Source organism: Hesperophylax consimilis, chromosome 13 (genome assembly GCF_061612785.1).
Source record: "Hesperophylax consimilis isolate HC1 chromosome 13, BYU_Hcon_1.0, whole genome shotgun sequence".
Taxonomy (NCBI): Eukaryota; Metazoa; Arthropoda; class Insecta; order Trichoptera; family Limnephilidae; genus Hesperophylax; species Hesperophylax consimilis.
In genome coordinates this window covers 24,895,887-24,914,130 of record NC_142848.1, presented here as the reverse complement: position 1 = coordinate 24,914,130, position 18,244 = coordinate 24,895,887, and the positions used below count along the sequence as shown (strand labels likewise).

At 38.5% G+C, this 18,244-nt stretch overlaps 1 protein-coding gene and 1 non-coding gene across 2 annotated transcripts in view; one reads left to right on the top strand and one right to left on the bottom strand.

The window, feature by feature from the left end:
• Positions 1-124: 124 nt before the first annotated feature.
• Positions 125-18,244, bottom strand: part of Dhc98D (Dynein heavy chain at 89D) — a 138,157-nt gene continuing 120,037 nt past the window's right edge. The window contains exons 58-79 of the mRNA XM_089639143.1: positions 17,970-18,122; positions 17,116-17,303; positions 14,746-14,967; positions 13,873-14,020; positions 13,264-13,399; positions 12,859-13,013; positions 12,474-12,692; positions 11,827-12,100; positions 10,543-10,706; positions 10,294-10,389; positions 9,665-9,843; positions 8,198-8,357; positions 6,578-6,785; positions 3,779-3,921; positions 3,416-3,574; positions 3,164-3,335; positions 2,938-3,069; positions 2,620-2,779; positions 2,293-2,512; positions 1,179-1,358; positions 951-1,097; positions 125-603 (exon numbers count right to left, since the gene is read on the bottom strand). Of these exons, the coding sequence (XP_089495269.1) occupies positions 457-603; positions 951-1,097; positions 1,179-1,358; positions 2,293-2,512; positions 2,620-2,779; positions 2,938-3,069; positions 3,164-3,335; positions 3,416-3,574; positions 3,779-3,921; positions 6,578-6,785; positions 8,198-8,357; positions 9,665-9,843; positions 10,294-10,389; positions 10,543-10,706; positions 11,827-12,100; positions 12,474-12,692; positions 12,859-13,013; positions 13,264-13,399; positions 13,873-14,020; positions 14,746-14,967; positions 17,116-17,303; positions 17,970-18,122 (3,762 nt within the window). The 3' untranslated portion in view covers positions 125-456. The remainder of the gene's footprint in view (positions 604-950; positions 1,098-1,178; positions 1,359-2,292; positions 2,513-2,619; positions 2,780-2,937; positions 3,070-3,163; positions 3,336-3,415; positions 3,575-3,778; positions 3,922-6,577; positions 6,786-8,197; positions 8,358-9,664; positions 9,844-10,293; positions 10,390-10,542; positions 10,707-11,826; positions 12,101-12,473; positions 12,693-12,858; positions 13,014-13,263; positions 13,400-13,872; positions 14,021-14,745; positions 14,968-17,115; positions 17,304-17,969; positions 18,123-18,244) is intronic.
• TRNAS-AGA (transfer RNA serine (anticodon AGA)) lies at positions 11,469-11,541 on the top strand. The gene has a single exon. It is a non-coding gene; the product is annotated as a tRNA-Ser (tRNA).

Below are 18,244 nucleotides of genomic sequence, written 5' to 3'. Positions count from 1 at the left end.
ATTGAAGTTGTACTTTATTTTAAAAAATTTATAAAATACAATTCATTTGACTAGACAGTTATTTCAGTCTTTGTGACTTTTAGTCACAACAAATAAACAACATTCTAAGCAAAGCTAAAAAGAAATAAACATTAAAATAAATAATAATTGTCTTCAAATAAATCAGCCATTACTAGCACACTTCTTAACCAATATAAAAGTGTAATGTGAATAGTAGTCCCAGAGAGAGATTGTACATGACGTCATCGATGACTGTCCCAAAATGCTTACATAAAAATTTTCCTTTCCAAACGTTTCAAAACGAAAAATACACAAGATAATAGAATGATGACGTCATGTATGACCTCTCTCTGGGACTAGTATAGTTCCCCTGCCTACCACCAAGAATTAAACTTTTTGAGGTGTGGTCAATCAAAAATAATTTATCAGGTACAAAGTAATAGTTTAAGGTTAAGCTCAGTTGGTGTTCATGACCAGGCAAACTCCTTGTAAGATCCAGTGGCTGTCGTGCTCCTTGGTCCACAGGTTGGATTCAAACACCAGTCCTACTCCCATTGCATTTCTTCTCAGGGAAGTTGTATAAACTGGAGTCTTTAGAGTATTCTGAAATACACACAATTATCAAAATGATATTATAAATTATTTCTACTACATATACAGCAGACTCTCGACTTACGATACTTCGCCGATAGAACAACCTTAGAATTTATGAAAATTACAAAAATTCCACAAATTTATGTCTCACATATTTTCAGCCCTATTCTCCTACAAACTTACGCATGAATGCGATAGATAACTTGACTTTTACATAACTGGAGGTTCACATCATTGGTAATTCAGATTTCTTATGGCTTTGAGTATGAGTTATTAAGATTTAAGATAAATTCAGATAACTGTGAGATTTTGTAATTTCTGGGGATTCAGATCACCGTGGGTACAGTGATACTGACCTGTAAGTTCAGTTTGTGTGACTCCTTGGGCTCGATGTAGATTATGGGCAATTCCGTGACGAGGACCTTGGGGTGTGACCTTTTGAGGCAGCCCTCCTGCAGGTCCCAGCGGGCGCCCTCTAGGAACAGGCCGCACACATAGCAGCCCTGAAATACAGTAAATAATTAATATTTTGTGTGTTACAGCAGGCTGAAGTATTTATTATAAAAAGTAGTAACAGAACGCACGGTGATAGGTCTCTCCTCCACCTCGTCAGGGTCCACGAACTTCGTGACTCGGGTGAACTGGGTGGAGCGATCAAGCGGCCAAGTGTACAGGCGGCAGGCCATCTGTACGTGAGCCGTGAGGTATGCTTCAGGGATGTGGAGACCTGACAGCCACATCACCAGTGGTTCTTCTTTGGTGGCCTAGGAAATAATACACTAATATTAATTTCTTAAAGTCTGCAAACCGTGTAAAATCTGTGTCTGTCGAATATGACGGCAGAATAACACCCATGCGAACACCTCGGCACAGGTTCTCCTAGTGAGGTGTTCACAGAACATTACTACCTAAGATTCAATCATGTATATACACAGTTGCATATCACATTTCGTTCTACTACCACGTTTTATATATGGAACATCTATCTGTATTACTTGCACCCAATGTCAATACGTATACGTACATACCTATAAACTGTATGTATAAGTGAATAGATAAATAGAAAAATAAAAATAAAAATGGACAGGACAACATTCTGCTAACGTCAAATAACCTTTATTCGGTCTGAACTTATATGGGAATTTTTTAAGAGGACAATCTTTAGAAGAATAATTGAAGCAATATTTAAAAAAAATGGTGCCCGTGTCCACCAGACACCAAACAACTAAACCAAATTGTTTGAAGAATTGACAATAATAAAAATCTTAGAACTGCAACAGCTTTGATGGGTAGGACATGGGAGATAGCCAACCACTAAAGAGACTTCTTTATAAATAAGCCTGCAGGAATGAGTGGTGGGATATCTAAACTTAGGTGGCCAGATAGTGCGCAGGTGAACACTTCAATCTTGGGCAAAAGAAACTAAGTTTTAGTGCAGATGATTTTGACATTCAGTACAGCCCATTTACACCAAACAATACAAGTTTGGGGCTTTAATCATAAATCAATATCCATCAATCTAGTGAGAAAAAAATACCTCTGTATCATCTCTAGCTTTCTACCAATCACTTCGTACCATAATTCGATATCAAAACAAGTAGAAAGGGCAAATTGGACGTTTATATCAGAAGATAAAACAAACAAAAATGGACAGACTCAATCAGTTAAACAGTAGGTATGAATTATATTTCCACTCACCCACAAACCATACTGTGTAGCCCTCCTCATGAAGTGTTCCATCCATCCGCCAAGATTCTTGCAAGAGGCAGGAGCTAGCTTCTTCCACTCCATGGGCAGCTGGCCATTGAAGAGAGAGTAGGCAATGTTGTCCAGAACTGCGTCCATGCCGATCTCACCAGCCAGAGCCTTGCGCAGTAGAGAGAGGGTCTTTGACATCTTGTTGATTAGATTATTGTACCTGGTTTTTAAAGATTCATTGAAATATTATTATAGTAATTTATATAAGAACTAGAACAAATCCTTGTGGGATGCTTTATTCATCTCACAGCACTTGAGTTATTTTACCTTTCTAATTCTTGTAGGAGTACAATGAATGATGGGGTGATGGACATCTCAAACTGTTTCCTCACTCTCCAAATTTCAAATTCGTTTGGCATCTTGCTCAATATGTCACTGGCAACATTGTCTATGAATTCTTCCCTGCTTATCCCACCTCCCACGGCCCCTAAAATACAGATTTTAAATTGCAAGCTTACGTTGGAATAATATGATAATAAAAGAAGGCCCTGAAGGGTTCCCTGTGGGAAACCTGGTTATTTTTATTTCTTCAAACTTATTTGTTGGTGTATTGAATATATTGTAGTATGAATTATAGATAAAAACCTGTCTGCGGTTGAAGCTCAATAAGATGTCCCCAAATATCTTTGACAGCTTGAGTGTAGTATCCAATTTCTGCATTGGGGTGAAGGCCAAATACTTCTGGAGAGTTGGCTAGTGGAAGGTGGTCAATTTCCTCTGAAAAAGGGTGATACATCGGAATAGAATTGATAGAATTGAAAAATAATTGCTTCTAGATCATTTGCAGTGTTAAAGTGATGGTTAACATTACCTATATACTCATCTCTAGTACAATCTGGAGGAATAAAGTATTTCACAGATTCATCACGGTAGAAGAAGAAAGGCTGGAAGGCATCAAAGAGGAAATCTCCAAAGTACTCTTCCATGTAAGTCTTAACAATGCGACGGTCATAGTCATCGATCACACGACCACCATACATCACCTGGAAGATAATCAAGATGATGACACACAGGAAAATGCTTATGCGAACTCTAATGTTACTAATAATCAAGCGGTTTATACCTCTCCAAACAGGTACTTCAGTGTGGCCCAAGGGATAGGACCAGCCGAAGACAAACACTTGTTCAGATAACACTCTAGAATCTGTAGACAGACGGTGAAATCAGATTCACTGAAGTCGTAGCAAATGTTCCAGCCCATTTTGTCATATTTACGTCTCTCCTAGAATGAAATACCAAATTTTTACATGTACAAATTATAAAAAAACTGATGTGCGGAAGAGAGAGAGGGAGAGCGATACAGTAGGGCGTACGAGTTACTACCATATGCAGTGCCTCAGTAACTTATTCCTTTACACACTGTTGTAATTTGTTACAGAGACTTGAATGATTGCCTTTTGAAAGAGTTGAAAAAAGTCATATTTACCTGGACTACAGCATGAAAGAATCCCAAGACGTAGACTAGACTCTTGAACATGGGGTGCAAGCAGTTCTCCAAGAGATTGGGGGGTATCTTGAAATAGGTGTTACGTAAGTTCAGCTTCAAGCCGTTGGGTGGTTCTGTCACGACTGAAAGAATTAAGATAAAAATATTTTTATAGATTGCATTGCATTGTTCACAATAAAATTTCTAACTTTGTTGGGATGTGTGTACATTACTGATTTTATAGTTCTGCAAGAGTTATTTAATAAATTTCTACGTTACAAGTGTCTGGGGTCAGTGCGAATAACGTAATTCGATGGTGTGCCCGAAAAAGGACGATGATTCAGCAACAAAGTGTAGGAATTGCAGTAAAATTTCTAGAAACAAAGATGTTTACTCGCATAAAACAAATAGTAGACAGTGCCCTTATAGGCAAAAAATGGAAGAGAGAGCCCAGCAAAGAACCGACTATGGAAAATATGGGACTTGAAGATCTGAATGAGGAAATTGAAGCCATAAAATATGGAAATTCAATGTCATTTGAAAGTCCAGAACAGTGTGGTAAAGTCTTCACAGAAAACAAACACTTTCTCTGAAATTGCTAACTTTAAATATCCAAAGTAAAACGATAATTATTCTAACCGAGTGCTGGCTAAAACAAACATACCAACCAAAAGAAATTCCTCATTATAAAGTATATCACACTGAAAATAATTATAATCTAAATGATGGAGTTATCGTTTACATTTTAGAAAAAACTAAAAATCACTTTTAAAGAGCCTAACTTCGCAGAAGGAAATTGCTTATTAATAAAAATAGGAGACCATGTAAATATTGTGGCCTTATACCGTTCACCATCTTTCAGAAAAGTGTTGAAAAAGTTTCTTAAATTCAGTACTCTCAGAAGTAAATCACTTTCAAAGTGTTATTGTAACAGGAGATATGAATATAGATTTGCTAAACGAAAACCATCCAAATATTTGTAGACTTCAATATACTCATGGCGAAGAAAGCCCTGAAAAGTGCAATTCTCCTACCAACACGGGAGAATGCCTGCTTAGACCACTTTATGGTAATATCTCGTAAACGAATTAATGCTATTGTCTGCGATACAGCTATCACAGATCATTTCCCCGTAATGCTGGCCTTAGAGACGAAAATTGTTAGAGAAAATTAAATAAAAAATGTCGAAACCCTCCTAAATTTTGAAAACATTAATGAAGACATATTGAAACAAAACTGGACATCAATATTGACAACATCAGATTCAAATCTTGCAATGGAAATTTTTCTTCAAACTCTTCAAAATACATTAAAAAAACATGGAACCATAAAAAAAACAACAACAAATAAAGCATTACAACCATGGATTAACACAGGCTTAATAAAATCTATTAAGAACCGAAGTAAGTTGCACATGCAATGTAAAACACAGCCACAAGATCAGACCATGAAACTTAATTATCTTAGATATAGAAATATGTGCCAAAAAACCATTGATTGTGTAAAAGAGGAATATTCTTAGGTCTAACTGGGGAGCTTGTCTATTTATTAATACTTAAAAATAATAAAGTGACAATATAATTACTTAAAAATAGTAGATTGTCATAAAAAAATTTCCAGTATAATTTTAAAATATTGAAATAATTCAACGAAAAATGGATAAGTGAAAAAAGGGTCAAAAATAGAATTAGGACAGATTGTTTCACAGAATTTGAACAATTCATTTAATTTCAAAGTAGATTTTCAAGTTCTCATCATTTCAGTTTTATGAGACAAATGGCCAATTATATAATAGCAGAATTTGAATAGAACCTTCACAGAATTTGAAAATCAGCTTTGAAATTTGATGAATCATTCCAATTCTGCAAAACAACCCGTCCTTAGAATGAATTAGTCAGTTGGTTTTGGAAAAAAAATTAACATTAACACACATCACAATTTGGAATATGGGGATGGGTACAATCGCCCAGGAAACCAATTATTGGTTAGCCAACACCCCTACCAGGTTTGGTGACTTAGCAGGGGTTGCCGGGTTCACCTGCGGGTCGGATTGGGAGGGAGTAGTTGAGGGAGACCTTTTGACCTCTCCAGCCACTCTCTCGACCCATTGCCTTGCACTGCAGTGGGAGGGATAGACTTATACGTCCGTCACTCCTTGACACAGACCCCAAATTCCTACCCGCCTCTCCTTTCTTTCCCTAAAGAGACCCTCCATACATCATCCCCAAGATGACATACGCCCTGAGGGATTTTTTTCCTCATGGCCACATGTGTGGAAAAAAATAAAATTTTATTAGTAGCTTTTTACAACATAATAATTAACTTATTGCACAGATTTCAAAATCAAGACTCACAAATCATTATTAACGTCGCCATTTCTCAGTCCCATTTCATGGATGCTTTGAAGTTCATAAACATGTTATCATTAATAATAATATAGATTCCTTACAGGGGGAAATAGAAAGTAGCAAAAAAATGATAATGACAGTAAGAATGTGATTTATTTATTACTTTATTGTTTATTGCTTTATTTTTATTGCTTTATTATTTGTTACTTTATTATTTATTACTTTATACTCACTCTTTTTTTTGGAAAAAAAAATTGTAGAAATGTGTGAAGCTGAAGGAAGTGGAGGAGTGAAAGAAGAAGACAACACTTTTACATCAAAAAAGTCCAAAGTACAAAGTTTTCAACCTTTTGGGTATGAAAAAATTATACATAGTTATCGCCGGAAAGAGTAATTTGGATGTAATTAGGAAGAGTGAAGTGATATGTGGTACTTGGTATGGGAAACATACCCTTGAGAGACCTCTGCAGAATGCCTATGGGGAAGGCAGGTGTGGGGTCCGTGGTCAGCCACAGGCGGAACTCCGGGTGCGGCTTCATGGCTGCCATCTTCTCCAGCTCCTTCTCTAGTTCCATGAGGAAGCTCACCAACAGATGGCAGTTCTGCAGCATGAGCCACTGCCCCCGCGATATGGCCGTTTCCAGAAGGTTTACTGCAAGCTGAATATTACAAAATAGGTACACACCAATCACTGAAATAGATTCAGATTAGTTTATGTCTCATTGAGTAACATTAAAATAAAATTAAAAATAAATATTTCAAAATATCAGACTCCATTAACTACTGGGGTCCCAAACAAAATTCCTTACTTGGAAGTCCTTTCAAAAGGGATTACATTTTATTTCTAAAGAAAACTTACCAGATCAGTGCTAAGCTAAGACTAAACATTACAGAGATAAAAGAGAGCATTTTCACATTTGGTCACAAGGAACTGAAAGGAGACAGTAGGAAACCAGCAGAAGTGGAGGAATTCATTAGGGGCTCTCCGCGGTTGTCGTATTCATGATAATGATGGTAATTGTCAAAATTACTCATTTATTATTATTTTTTTTACACTAGCTTCACACAGGACAATTTCCTCAGGGCCTATGTTATCTTTGGATATCCTGTGTGAAAGGTTTTTTTTAACCTTTCCTTATCTGTGTTGTGTATTTACTACACATTGCTTCTAATAACATTAATAACTCTATAAATATAATAAATTCTGGGTTCAGATTTTAGGTATTCCTCTGTCATACATGTATGCACTGAATTAAAAAATAATATTTTACATAGTTTTCAAATTCAATTAAAAATCAGAGATTTCTGTTAAAAAATGGGAACAAATACACCAATACAATCAACCGTGTGACACTGGTACGCGAAGAGTGTGCGAGGAAATGATGTCCCGCTTTAGTTCGCTATGCGGGAACATGAGAAATCCACACGTCCGCAGTTGTATTTTGATTTAGACCATAGATACCTACGACCGCATACGACCGCGACCTGTGTGTCTGCCAGCCGCCAGCCGAGTGGTTTATTTATGCGCCAGCCAGTCGGTCGCGGACTGTCGTTAGATGTCGACTCCTCGCACGTTTCTTTAGCATCTGCCGATGGTTTTTTCATGTTTTCAGCAATTAAATTACAATTATTATCACTTTTGATATAATATATAATAAACATAAGCGATTAGCTATGAATATTCATATTTTTTTCACTTCACTTATTTTGAGATGTGTATTGACTACACAGCACCGGAACGCGTGGATTTTTTCAGCACAGTAAGGGAAAGGTTAAGGAAAGGAAGGAGAGAAAGTTCTGGTAAAGAAAAAAGTATGAAGGATAGGTATGAATCCGGGGGTCAATGTGTCCAGGAGTGATGGATGTATGCATACACATTCGCCGCTATGACCTAGACAAACCTCACCCCCATGAACCTGGGCACCAGTGCTAAGTCACCAAACGTAGCAAACCACTTGGGTTGACCTATGGCAGGGGTGTTGATAATCCGATAAATGGTTCCTGAGGCGGCGGTACCCATACCCGCCCCCCAAATTGGGTCTAACACAATAATATATCAAATATTTTGTACTTTTTCCTGTCCTTGTCCCAGGGATAGGTACTTGAACTTTCCGCCCCCAAAGCCATGGTGGTCGGCCAGCTTCATGAGGTCGCTGGTGGGGTCGGAGCCGGCTGACAGGATGAACACCACCGGAGTGCCGGGGGTGGTCTGCTCGAAGATGCCCTCCAAGCTGTGGAACCGACACCAACATACATGACAGGAATTAAGACATAACATAAAATAAAGATTACAGCTGGGTATTACCACCCAACTTTAACCTTTTGAACGCGTTAATTTGCTCCGTTTTATCTATACCCGTACGCGGTACATATTTTCAAATACCTATGCACGCAATTAAATGTCAAATTATAGCATTCTGGCATGATTTATTGGACTATATAGACAGAACAGATTATTCTCCACAATATGAAAACAAATCCTCGTGTGTCAACACTCTTAGATGTTTATAAAAACAAAAACATAAAATTTCATACAAACACGTGCTGTATCTTTTGAATGTGGTCCCGCCATTCACTCGGCGTGTGTGTACTTAGGCCACTGCGTTGATAGATACAAGAGGGACACCATGATCACTTATCATTTTTAGTTATGAAAACTTGTGAATGACATACTAGTACTAACGCCATCCGTTGACAAAAATGTAAACTAAAGGACTAAAAGGCGCGAAGAGACGCACTCTATTATCGATCTTTTATTATGAAATACAATTTTATTTTTGAGAAATTCTTGTAGATGTCAGCATCGTGATAGTTCTACGAATGTCCAAGTGAGCAAAAAATACATTTATGACGAAAGAGCGCTGGAATATCGGCCGTCAAAGTTTCTGTATCAACTGTTGATACAGCCGCGTGCAAAGAGTTAAGATTACAGGTAGGTATTACCATAGAAATAAGTACACCGTCGCTCTTAACAACGCACTGGATACTGAAAACTGAAGTACTTGCGTGTTAATTCGCATTTCTTTTGTTAATAAATCAAAATGCGATATAGCAGTATTCTTTATAGGTAGGGAATGGAAGTTACAGGTACTACAAATTTACCCAAATTTTTACAATTTTTATTTTAATTTTTGTGAATACCGCACAAGAGTTCCAACTGCTCCCAACCGTCTGGAGTCAGTGAGACTATGGCAACCCTCATTGGGGTATGTTGTGAGGCTGAAGGTCGTGGGGAGGGGAAGGAGATCGTTAGGGAGGAAGGTGGGGGAGTACCTGGTAATTCAGATCTGGTCATTAAACATGGCTAATCTTTTTAATTTTGAGTAGTGGTAATACTGAGAGTATTTTCCACTCTGGAACGTGCTGCAAGTATACAGGAAGCCGAAAGGGCTCAGCTTGCCCGTATAGTCTATGACAGTATTATTCAATCTTTTTACACTTTCAGACTGGTGAAGACAGGAGAAAAATTTTGCTGACAGCTAAGACAGAAATAAAAACCAATAAAGAGATGGAATTAAGTAGGTGGGTGGTTGCTAACCTCACGACCGGAGGTGTGATGAACTCCTCGCCCATGGTGACGGTGATGTAGTTGCTGATTGCGCGGAAGACGCGATCCACACGGAAGCAGCGTAGCAGCATGAGGGAGCCAAATGGGCGCAGTTTGCCCGTGTAGCCGCACGGGTATTCGATGGACTCAGGGGCGTCATTGTCAAACCACTGGAAATGAAGGATTATCGATGAATCAAATCAAAATCAATCACCTTATCACAAAATTATTCTCTCTCATTTAAGGCTGATTTTTTTTTAGAGGAATTTCGGCACCAGTTTTACATCAACTGGTAAAGCATGATGTCATTGGACCAGTTGGTCTTTGATCTGCCCAGGTTTTGGCGAACTGTCCTAGGTCACCATTTGCAAAGGTGTTTTTATACCGGTGTTTTTGACCGGTCGGTGGCCGAGTTGACATCGCGTTTGGGTCCCACCCACGCGTAGTGTGTTCAATTCCTCGGCTGGCTAAGTCCTCCATCACAACACAAGCAAAATTTTCAGCTTACTGTGGTGGTAGTAGGAGATTTTCAACTGTTGTCATGTTATTCGTAACCTGGGAATGTTTGTCGTTCCTTTTAAATAAAAAAAAAATATATATATAAATATATATATAATTACCTTTTTCCATTCTGAAGTCGATCTTGACATGTCATCGGGTAAAGCTTTATATTCTTCTCCAAAGTCTGAACTTAATTTTATCACATCCTCCCAACCCTGAAAAGATGTTTTAAGGTCAAAAAGCTGTTAAAAAAGTGACCTAGTTTTAAGATAATTATAAACACTGGGAATTTATATTTTAACTATCAATGTTTATGTAATTGAATAGTTTCCTTTGTCTTCAAACTATATAAAAAAAAATTAACTAACCTGTGAAGCTAGCCAGGGAGCAGGACACGCTCTGGCCGACTTCTCCAAAGAGACTGAGCCCTTGATGAAGAAATCCACTTCACTCTGAGACACAGAGTCTCGGCTTTGTTCCAGTTTGATGGTCATTTGGAAGGAGAACAGCAACTTGTGCCGCTCGAATATGCCTATAAATATTCGTCACACCATTTTTTACAAACTTTATAATACTGGAATGGATCCACTGGGCAGGACATGAAGCAAGAATGGAAGATAGTTAATGACCAAAGAGGCTTCTTTACAATAAGTCTGCAGGTCAGGGGGAGACCTAGATATAAATGGCTGGATAGTGTAGGTGTAAGGAACTTTACAAAGATGGTAGGAGACTGATAGGAGTGGAAACGTTCCCAAGAGAAACAATTATTTTACAAGCAATAATTATTAGCCTGAAACACTCATCCACATAGAAAAATCTCCTGATAAAAGATACATGACGCCAACGGGACTTGAACCCGTGTCCTTCCGATTTCCGATCGACAGCTCTGACCACTGAACTAAGGCGGCTTATCTCTTATCCGCGAAATAATTCAATATATACTAGTGTTTCATTCAACAATTACTGCTTGTTACATTTTTTCTAATAATTAATAATGCTAATAATTATTGCTTATAAAATAATTGTTACCCTTTGTGCTATGCATAAAAACTCTCATCTTAAACATTAGTTTAACAAAAAAAAAATAATAATAATTAATATTTGACAAGTTCTAGTATCTTCACCAAAAAATGTAGACAATTTGTCTCGACGCCATCTAGTGAGAGAGTTAGCACTTACAATGCCTTTCTCATATAAAATAAAGTTGGTTGTTTTCAGGTGAAAAAATGTAACAAGCAGTAATTGTTGAATGAAACACTAGTATATATTGAATTATTTCGCGGATAAGAGATAAGCCGCCATAGCTCAGTGGTCAGAGCTGTCGACCAGAAATCGAAAGGACACGGGTTCAAGTCCCGTTGGCGTCATGTATCTTTTATCAGGAGATTTTTCTATGTGGATGAGTGTTTCAGGCTAATAATTATTGCTTTTAAAATAATTGTTACCCTTTGTGCTATGCATAAAAAATCTTGTCTTAAACATTAGTTTACCAAAAAAAAAAAAAAATAATAAGTTCCCAAGAGATGCCAGGACTGAATTTAATGTCAAATTAAGTCCATACTATTTAAATACAGTTCGCAAACAATCCTTTATTGAGCTATATTCCAAAAATCCAGCTTATTGATAGCTTTATATGCAACTTATACTGTTACCTGTGCATCCATAGTCATAGACATTCTTCGTCAGCATGTTGATGATATTCCTCAGCCTCTTGTTCAGTATCACGTTGGGCATGGCCTTCTTCAGGGAGTAGGCGAACACCTCGAGGTAGGCGGACAGGGAATACTGGTACATGGTATTGACGGTGGCCATGTCGGAGAGTACGAAAAACAGGATGGCGCCACGCTTGGCTACGGGGCGGTAGCCATCTCGGAGGCTGTCAATGTCGGCGCCAGTCGCCATTGCAAGTGTCAACTTTTCTAGTACCTGGAGTGACGATAGGAAATGGTAAAAAATAATTAAAGATATTGCTCTAATAGATAAGGAATGATACAATGTCCTATATAGGAATAAAAAGCCATGTGCATTCAGCACGGTCAAATCAGCAGTAGAGTTATGACTTGAGTTTCAGTAGCTGAGGACTGAGCCATTGAGAAAGTGGACAAAACCAAACCATCTGATCTTGGACAATATGCTGGCTGATTTGGAGACTGGAAGAGGAGGGTTCTTTGGAGCAAAATGTTGTTTTTTGGTAGTAGAATGTTACATTCTTTGAGACAGAAAGTTTGTGTGAAAAAAATGGTGTGACTGTGGAAAAGCGAGTATGAAAAAACAGGAATAATAAGTCCCAGAAACTGACCTCCCCAGCTTTCAGCTTTGTGTTTTCCAGAGTATCGATGAGGTCCACATTGTCCAGCATGTTTCCAGTAGAGGAAGACAGCTCCCTAAGCAGAGAGTCCTCGAGTTGCTTGAGCAGACTCTTGTTAGCTGAAGTCTCTTTGATGAGCGACTCTCGCTGTTCCTCTAGATCCGCCCTTTCTGCTCGCACCACCACACTGAGTAGCTGGTCTTCTAGACCCTGGAAGTATCAGAATATTAAACTATTTAGTAATCTGTAATAAACTAGTACTAGAGGTCTTGGCTCTACAAACTAATGAGAGTGCATTTAACAAACAAAAGAAACACAGTTAGAAAGTAGAAAAGTTGAGAGGGAATAAAGTAATTAAATGTGTTTTTATGCTCACCGTTAATGTGACCATGTAATTAATGACAATAGCCTTAGCGTACACCGCAGGATTCAGATCTGGATTGGCCAGTTTGGTGGTCAGATATAGCCTGAAGTTGGGGTCGTAGTCCACCTCCTTGCTGCCCAGCATTATAAACTTGCGGCCACTTTCAACTGCAAATAGAAACCAGTTAGATGCAACATAATTTAATCAATCTACAAAACTAAGTTTGAATGAATGAATTTGTCACACCGATTGTGTTGGCATAAATTCATTAAAACGTGATAGTTCAAACTGGTTCGAAATCATAGAATGTCGAATAGAAATATTTGCACAGCAATCGACCAGTTGGGAACCCCTGGCCTAAGTGCTTACAGGAGAATAAATAAAAGTTTAGAAGACTTCAAAGTTCGTTTCAGATACCTTTTACATTTTTCTCCAAAAGATTATCCATAACCGGGTCGATATAGCTGGTGACATCTTGGAACAAGACAGGTATTCCATATTTTATGGCCATTTCCAGGTGTTTTAGAAAGTCGGAATCATTGAATGTCAAAACCTGGAATTAAGTCATCAGGTAAATTAAAACATTAGTAATTTGACATGTCATCATTCAAGGAATGCTAAAAACATGTTTCCTTCATTTAAAAAAATTTTGATTACGTAAAAAAAGTTTTAAAAATTATTTTCAGAAATTTTAGGGTTAAGAAACTATTGGAGTCTACAATTCGTCGCATTTAAAATATAATAAACAACCAATCGTTACCCGGTAGTGACCGCTTTTTTTCAAATTTGTTCTAAAAATACCATAAGAATCGATTTACTCGGAAATGAAAGCTCAGATCAATACAAGTTATATGGCAAAATTGACTCCAAATGTGATGTAGATTCATCAGTTTCCCGTTTGTACCACTAGTTTTGGAATACCATATATATCACTTAACGTTAGAGAGCAGAACTTTGAAGAATAACCTTGCTGGCGTTTAATTTGTCGAACTCCATAATATGAAAATATAAAAAATACAAAAAAACCTTGATATTATTTTTCTCCTCTTTTTTCTTGATCCAGTTAAGGGCCTGAGTCTGTGGGTCGATGCACAGAGGGAAGTGCGAAGATCGGACAGTCAGGATACCATTTTGTATGGAGAGCTCATCAGGAGGCAGGCCTTCTGAATTCCACCTGAACAACAAAATTGGTTAGTATCTCGCAATAATAATAATGGATTGCCTTTTTTGTGAAAAAATCCAAGGGTACTTTACAACTTAATTTACACATATAATCTGCACATTATCACTTAGGCCAAGTTGTTTCGCAGAAGTTTAAACATTGTCTTCAAATGGCCATTCTGCGCCATTTTGTTTTTTTGACAGTTGAAAGGTTCCCTTTAAATGTTGACTCTAAGTCAGTTTCCGCTTATGAACAAATTTTGATCAGCAGAAGAGGACAACTATCATGTTGTTAAGCTCGTCAGCTTATTAAAATTTGATAAAAAGCTGAAACGCACCTAGAATCGGCGTTTAACGGAACCTTTCAAATGTCAAAAATTATTTATAACTAACTCGCAGTGAGTAGTTTCCAAATTTAGTTAATTTTTCATGAAAATGGCACTATATAAATCAGCCAAATATTATATGAAGTGTATATTGATTGTGTTTTGGACTCATCATCGAAGAGATAAACTAATAGAAGTGGGTTGTGAGCGTGTTTAAAAGCCGAAGTAAGGGAAAAGTTATCTTGTTTCGGACGACATTACTAAAACATTTTCAATTATCGAAATACTTTCTTGAATAGTTAATCAATGTTATTGGCTTGTCTGGGGCCTAGGAGTCGAGAAATCTGATTTAAATTAGCTTCAACTTGGGGTTAGCTGTTCAGTGGTGCTAATGTATACCAAAATAGCTCACCCGCTGATCTCAACGTCATCCGTCAGGTTGGCCTCGATGCGGTAGGGGTCGGTGAGCGGGATGCCTCGCTTGTGGATATCGGAGCACCAGTCCTCGTACAGCATGCGCATGCGGAACTCATAGGAAAAAGGGCCCGTGTAGGTCAAGAAGGCCGAGGACACTAGGCAGTTGCCCACCAGGCGCGTACGTTCCTCGTGGAGCCCCTTCAGTTCTTCCATCCATCTAAAACATGAATAATACCTGACTCAGGATCCATGCCCAGCCAAGGACGGCTAGTGCTAGGCATCCAAAATGGACCATCAACTGTCTGAAATACTTTGGACACGTTGCTCGCCAAACTGAGAATTTCAGCCTGGAGAAGCTCGTGAGCACAACGTGGAAAAGTAGAAGGCTGGAGAAGAAAAAGAATATGCGTTGAATTGTTCAAACGTCACAGGGACCCGAAACGTTGGTGTTGTCACGAAGTAGATCTCTCAAACGCATTTCAAAAGCCCCGCAAATCTAATTAAACAGAAATTGTTGGCAACACTAGCGGCTTGCGCACATCGCACGGCCAACCCTCGCCAAACTCCAACCGCTTCGGCCGCCGCCAGCCGCCATCACACTCGGACTCTAGCTTTGGTCCCAACAATATGTGTGGGCAGTTTGCTACGAAAACGCTCTCCGAATCTAGCTTTGGTCTTGACCACATGTGTGAGTGTTTTACTATAAACCGGTCTCGAACGCGAAGTGCCGGCTACATCATTGAAGCCTGGTACGCGCGCGATGGCGCGTATGGACAAGCACCACCATGGTTATTACTCCACCATGACTGTGAGTAACGCCTCCAGGGTCTCTCAACTCCTGCATCACCCGGAACGGCTCATGTAAGCGTGTTACTTAACCATTGCCCCATTATGTGCCTTCTTGTAATGTCTGTTAAACAAGCTTGCCAGCCAGAACAAATATGAAAGAGATTGTTCAATTCTAATAGCTAGAAAATAATTTAGGATGTTAACTGTGTCCCATTTGTGTTATACAATGTACCTGTTGCCTGTGAATACAACCATTTATCATCCCCATAGGAGTTTCATTTGACGAGAGAAGTGTAGTCTGGATTGTTGATAAGTCCCCCGTGTAAAGGCGTTTGCCGACCCTTCCTGAATAATTGGACTCTCATGACTCTACGCTGAGCTACCTTCCTAACAGCCGCCTACATCGTGCTATAACGTGGGGAGCTCCATCCCTAACACTGGTATCCTACGTAATCCCCCACATTCCTAACAGTGTCTACAGCTCTCTACGCAGTGCAGGACTGTGGCAAGTTGAGGAACTTGGTTCACGAGAATATCTCACCTGGTCGATCGATGAAACCTTTTATCATTGACTAAATCCAACATCTAGGTCAGCATATATGATTCCGGCAGTCGGTATACAAAAGCCACCGCTTTTATCGTGGCTTTTAACCTTTTGAACGCGTTAATTTGCTCCGTTTTATCTATACCCGTACGCGGTACATATTTTCAAATACATATGCACGCAATTAAATGTCAAATTATAGCATTCTGGCATGATTTATTGGACTATATAGACAGAACAGATTATTCTCCACAATATGAAAACAAATCCTCATGTGTCAACACTCTTAGATGTTTATAAAAACAAAAACATAAAATTTCAAACAAAGACGTGCCGTATCTTTTGAATGTGGTCCCGCCATTCACTGGGCGTCATAAATAAACCATTCTCGGCGTGTGTGTACTTAGGCCACTGCGTTGATAGACACAAGTGGGACACCATGATCACTTATCATTTTTAGTTATGAAAAGTTGTGAATGACATACTATGTAGTACTAACGCCATCCGTTGACAAAAATGTAAAGTCAAAAATAAAAATGTAAAAAATGTCTAAAGGACTAAAAGGCGCGAAGAGGCGCACTTGATTATCGATCTTTTTTTATGAAATACAATTTTATTTTTGAGAAATTCTTGTATATGTCAGCATCGTGATAGTTCATAATTAGTTAAAATTAGTTAATTCGTGAGAAATAGTTTGGATGCAGGTGAATTCTCTAGTTTATGTTTCGTATATATTTTTGTCAAATTGATATCTGTATCTGTTTTTTCTCCTTAATAAAAAAAAAAAAAAAAAAAAAAAAAAAAAAAAAAAAAAAAAAATGTCCAATTGAGCAAGAAATACATTTATGACGAAAGAGCGCTGGAATATCGGCCGTCAAAGTTTCCGTATCAACTGTTAATACAGCCGCGTGTGAGTATAGACTTTTTGCCGTATCAACAGTTGATACGGCCGCGTGCAAAGAGTTAAGGTTACTGAAGTATACCATGGCCTGACTGAGTACCATAAAAGATGAGTGTGTTTGTTGAACTGACCTGATGCTCTCGGATCCTAGACCACCCATGAGCTTGTCTGCGGCCACCAGCCTCCTCATCATGAGGTCCGTCTCCTCCTGCAATGCCAGGCGCGCCCGCATGGCGTTATCAAACTTCTCCGTCAGGGTGTTCAGCTGGGCCTCTATCTTGGCTATCTGGTTGTTCAGATTGCTGAGGTACGCCATGGCCTAAACACAATAATTATAAACTGTAGAAATGAATGAGTGAATAATATTAGGTACTTAAACAGTAAACTTAAAATAACAAGATTTTGAAAGAAAAGCATACGTTAACCAATTACATTGTTTATTTTGTAATTTTTTTTATAAAGAAAACCACCGGTATAGCTAGCAGGAACGGTGAGTGACTGAGTTGGCATCGCTTCTGGTTCCCACCAGTGGTGGCTCGTGACTTTTTGGTGTACTAGAGTGCTAATATTACAAAAATGGCATTATGTATTGATGTTGTTGTAGCTGAAAATTATTTTTTATTTTTTTTCGAAAATTCGAATATTTGCATGAAGATTTTCAGGAAATTTCAGTTTGGCCCTGCGCCACACGGATTTCCTGAAAATCTTCATACAAAAAATTGAATATTGAAAAAAAAAAAAAAAATCATTTTCAGCTACAACATCAATAATGCAGTTTTTGTAATATCTAGTACATCCAAAAGTCACGAGCCGCTACTGGTTCCCACCCAGGAGTTCAATTCCTTGGCTGGCTAAGTCTAAGCTAACACAAGCACTATTTTCCGCTTACTGTGAAGGTAGTAGGAGGTTTTCAAATATTGTCAGGTTATTCGTAACCCGGGATTGTTTATCTTAATATGATAGATGTATGTGATAATAATCTTACCACATTGAAGTCTCTTTCGAGTTGTTCGACCTTGTCTTGTTTGGGTTTGACGTCCTTGTAGACAGCGCAATATCCGAGCACGGCGTTCACAAACTTCAGCAGCCCGTAGCCTGCCTTGCTCACCGTCTCCATGGTCTCCAGCTTCTTGGAGGTCTGCAATCATACATTAGCCGTAAAAAGATTTTCACAAAACATAACCAATTAGTTAGTCACCAATATCAAAATTCGTAAGATGGCAGGATTGTTTTTTTGATTTGCTTGGTTGAAAGATAGCC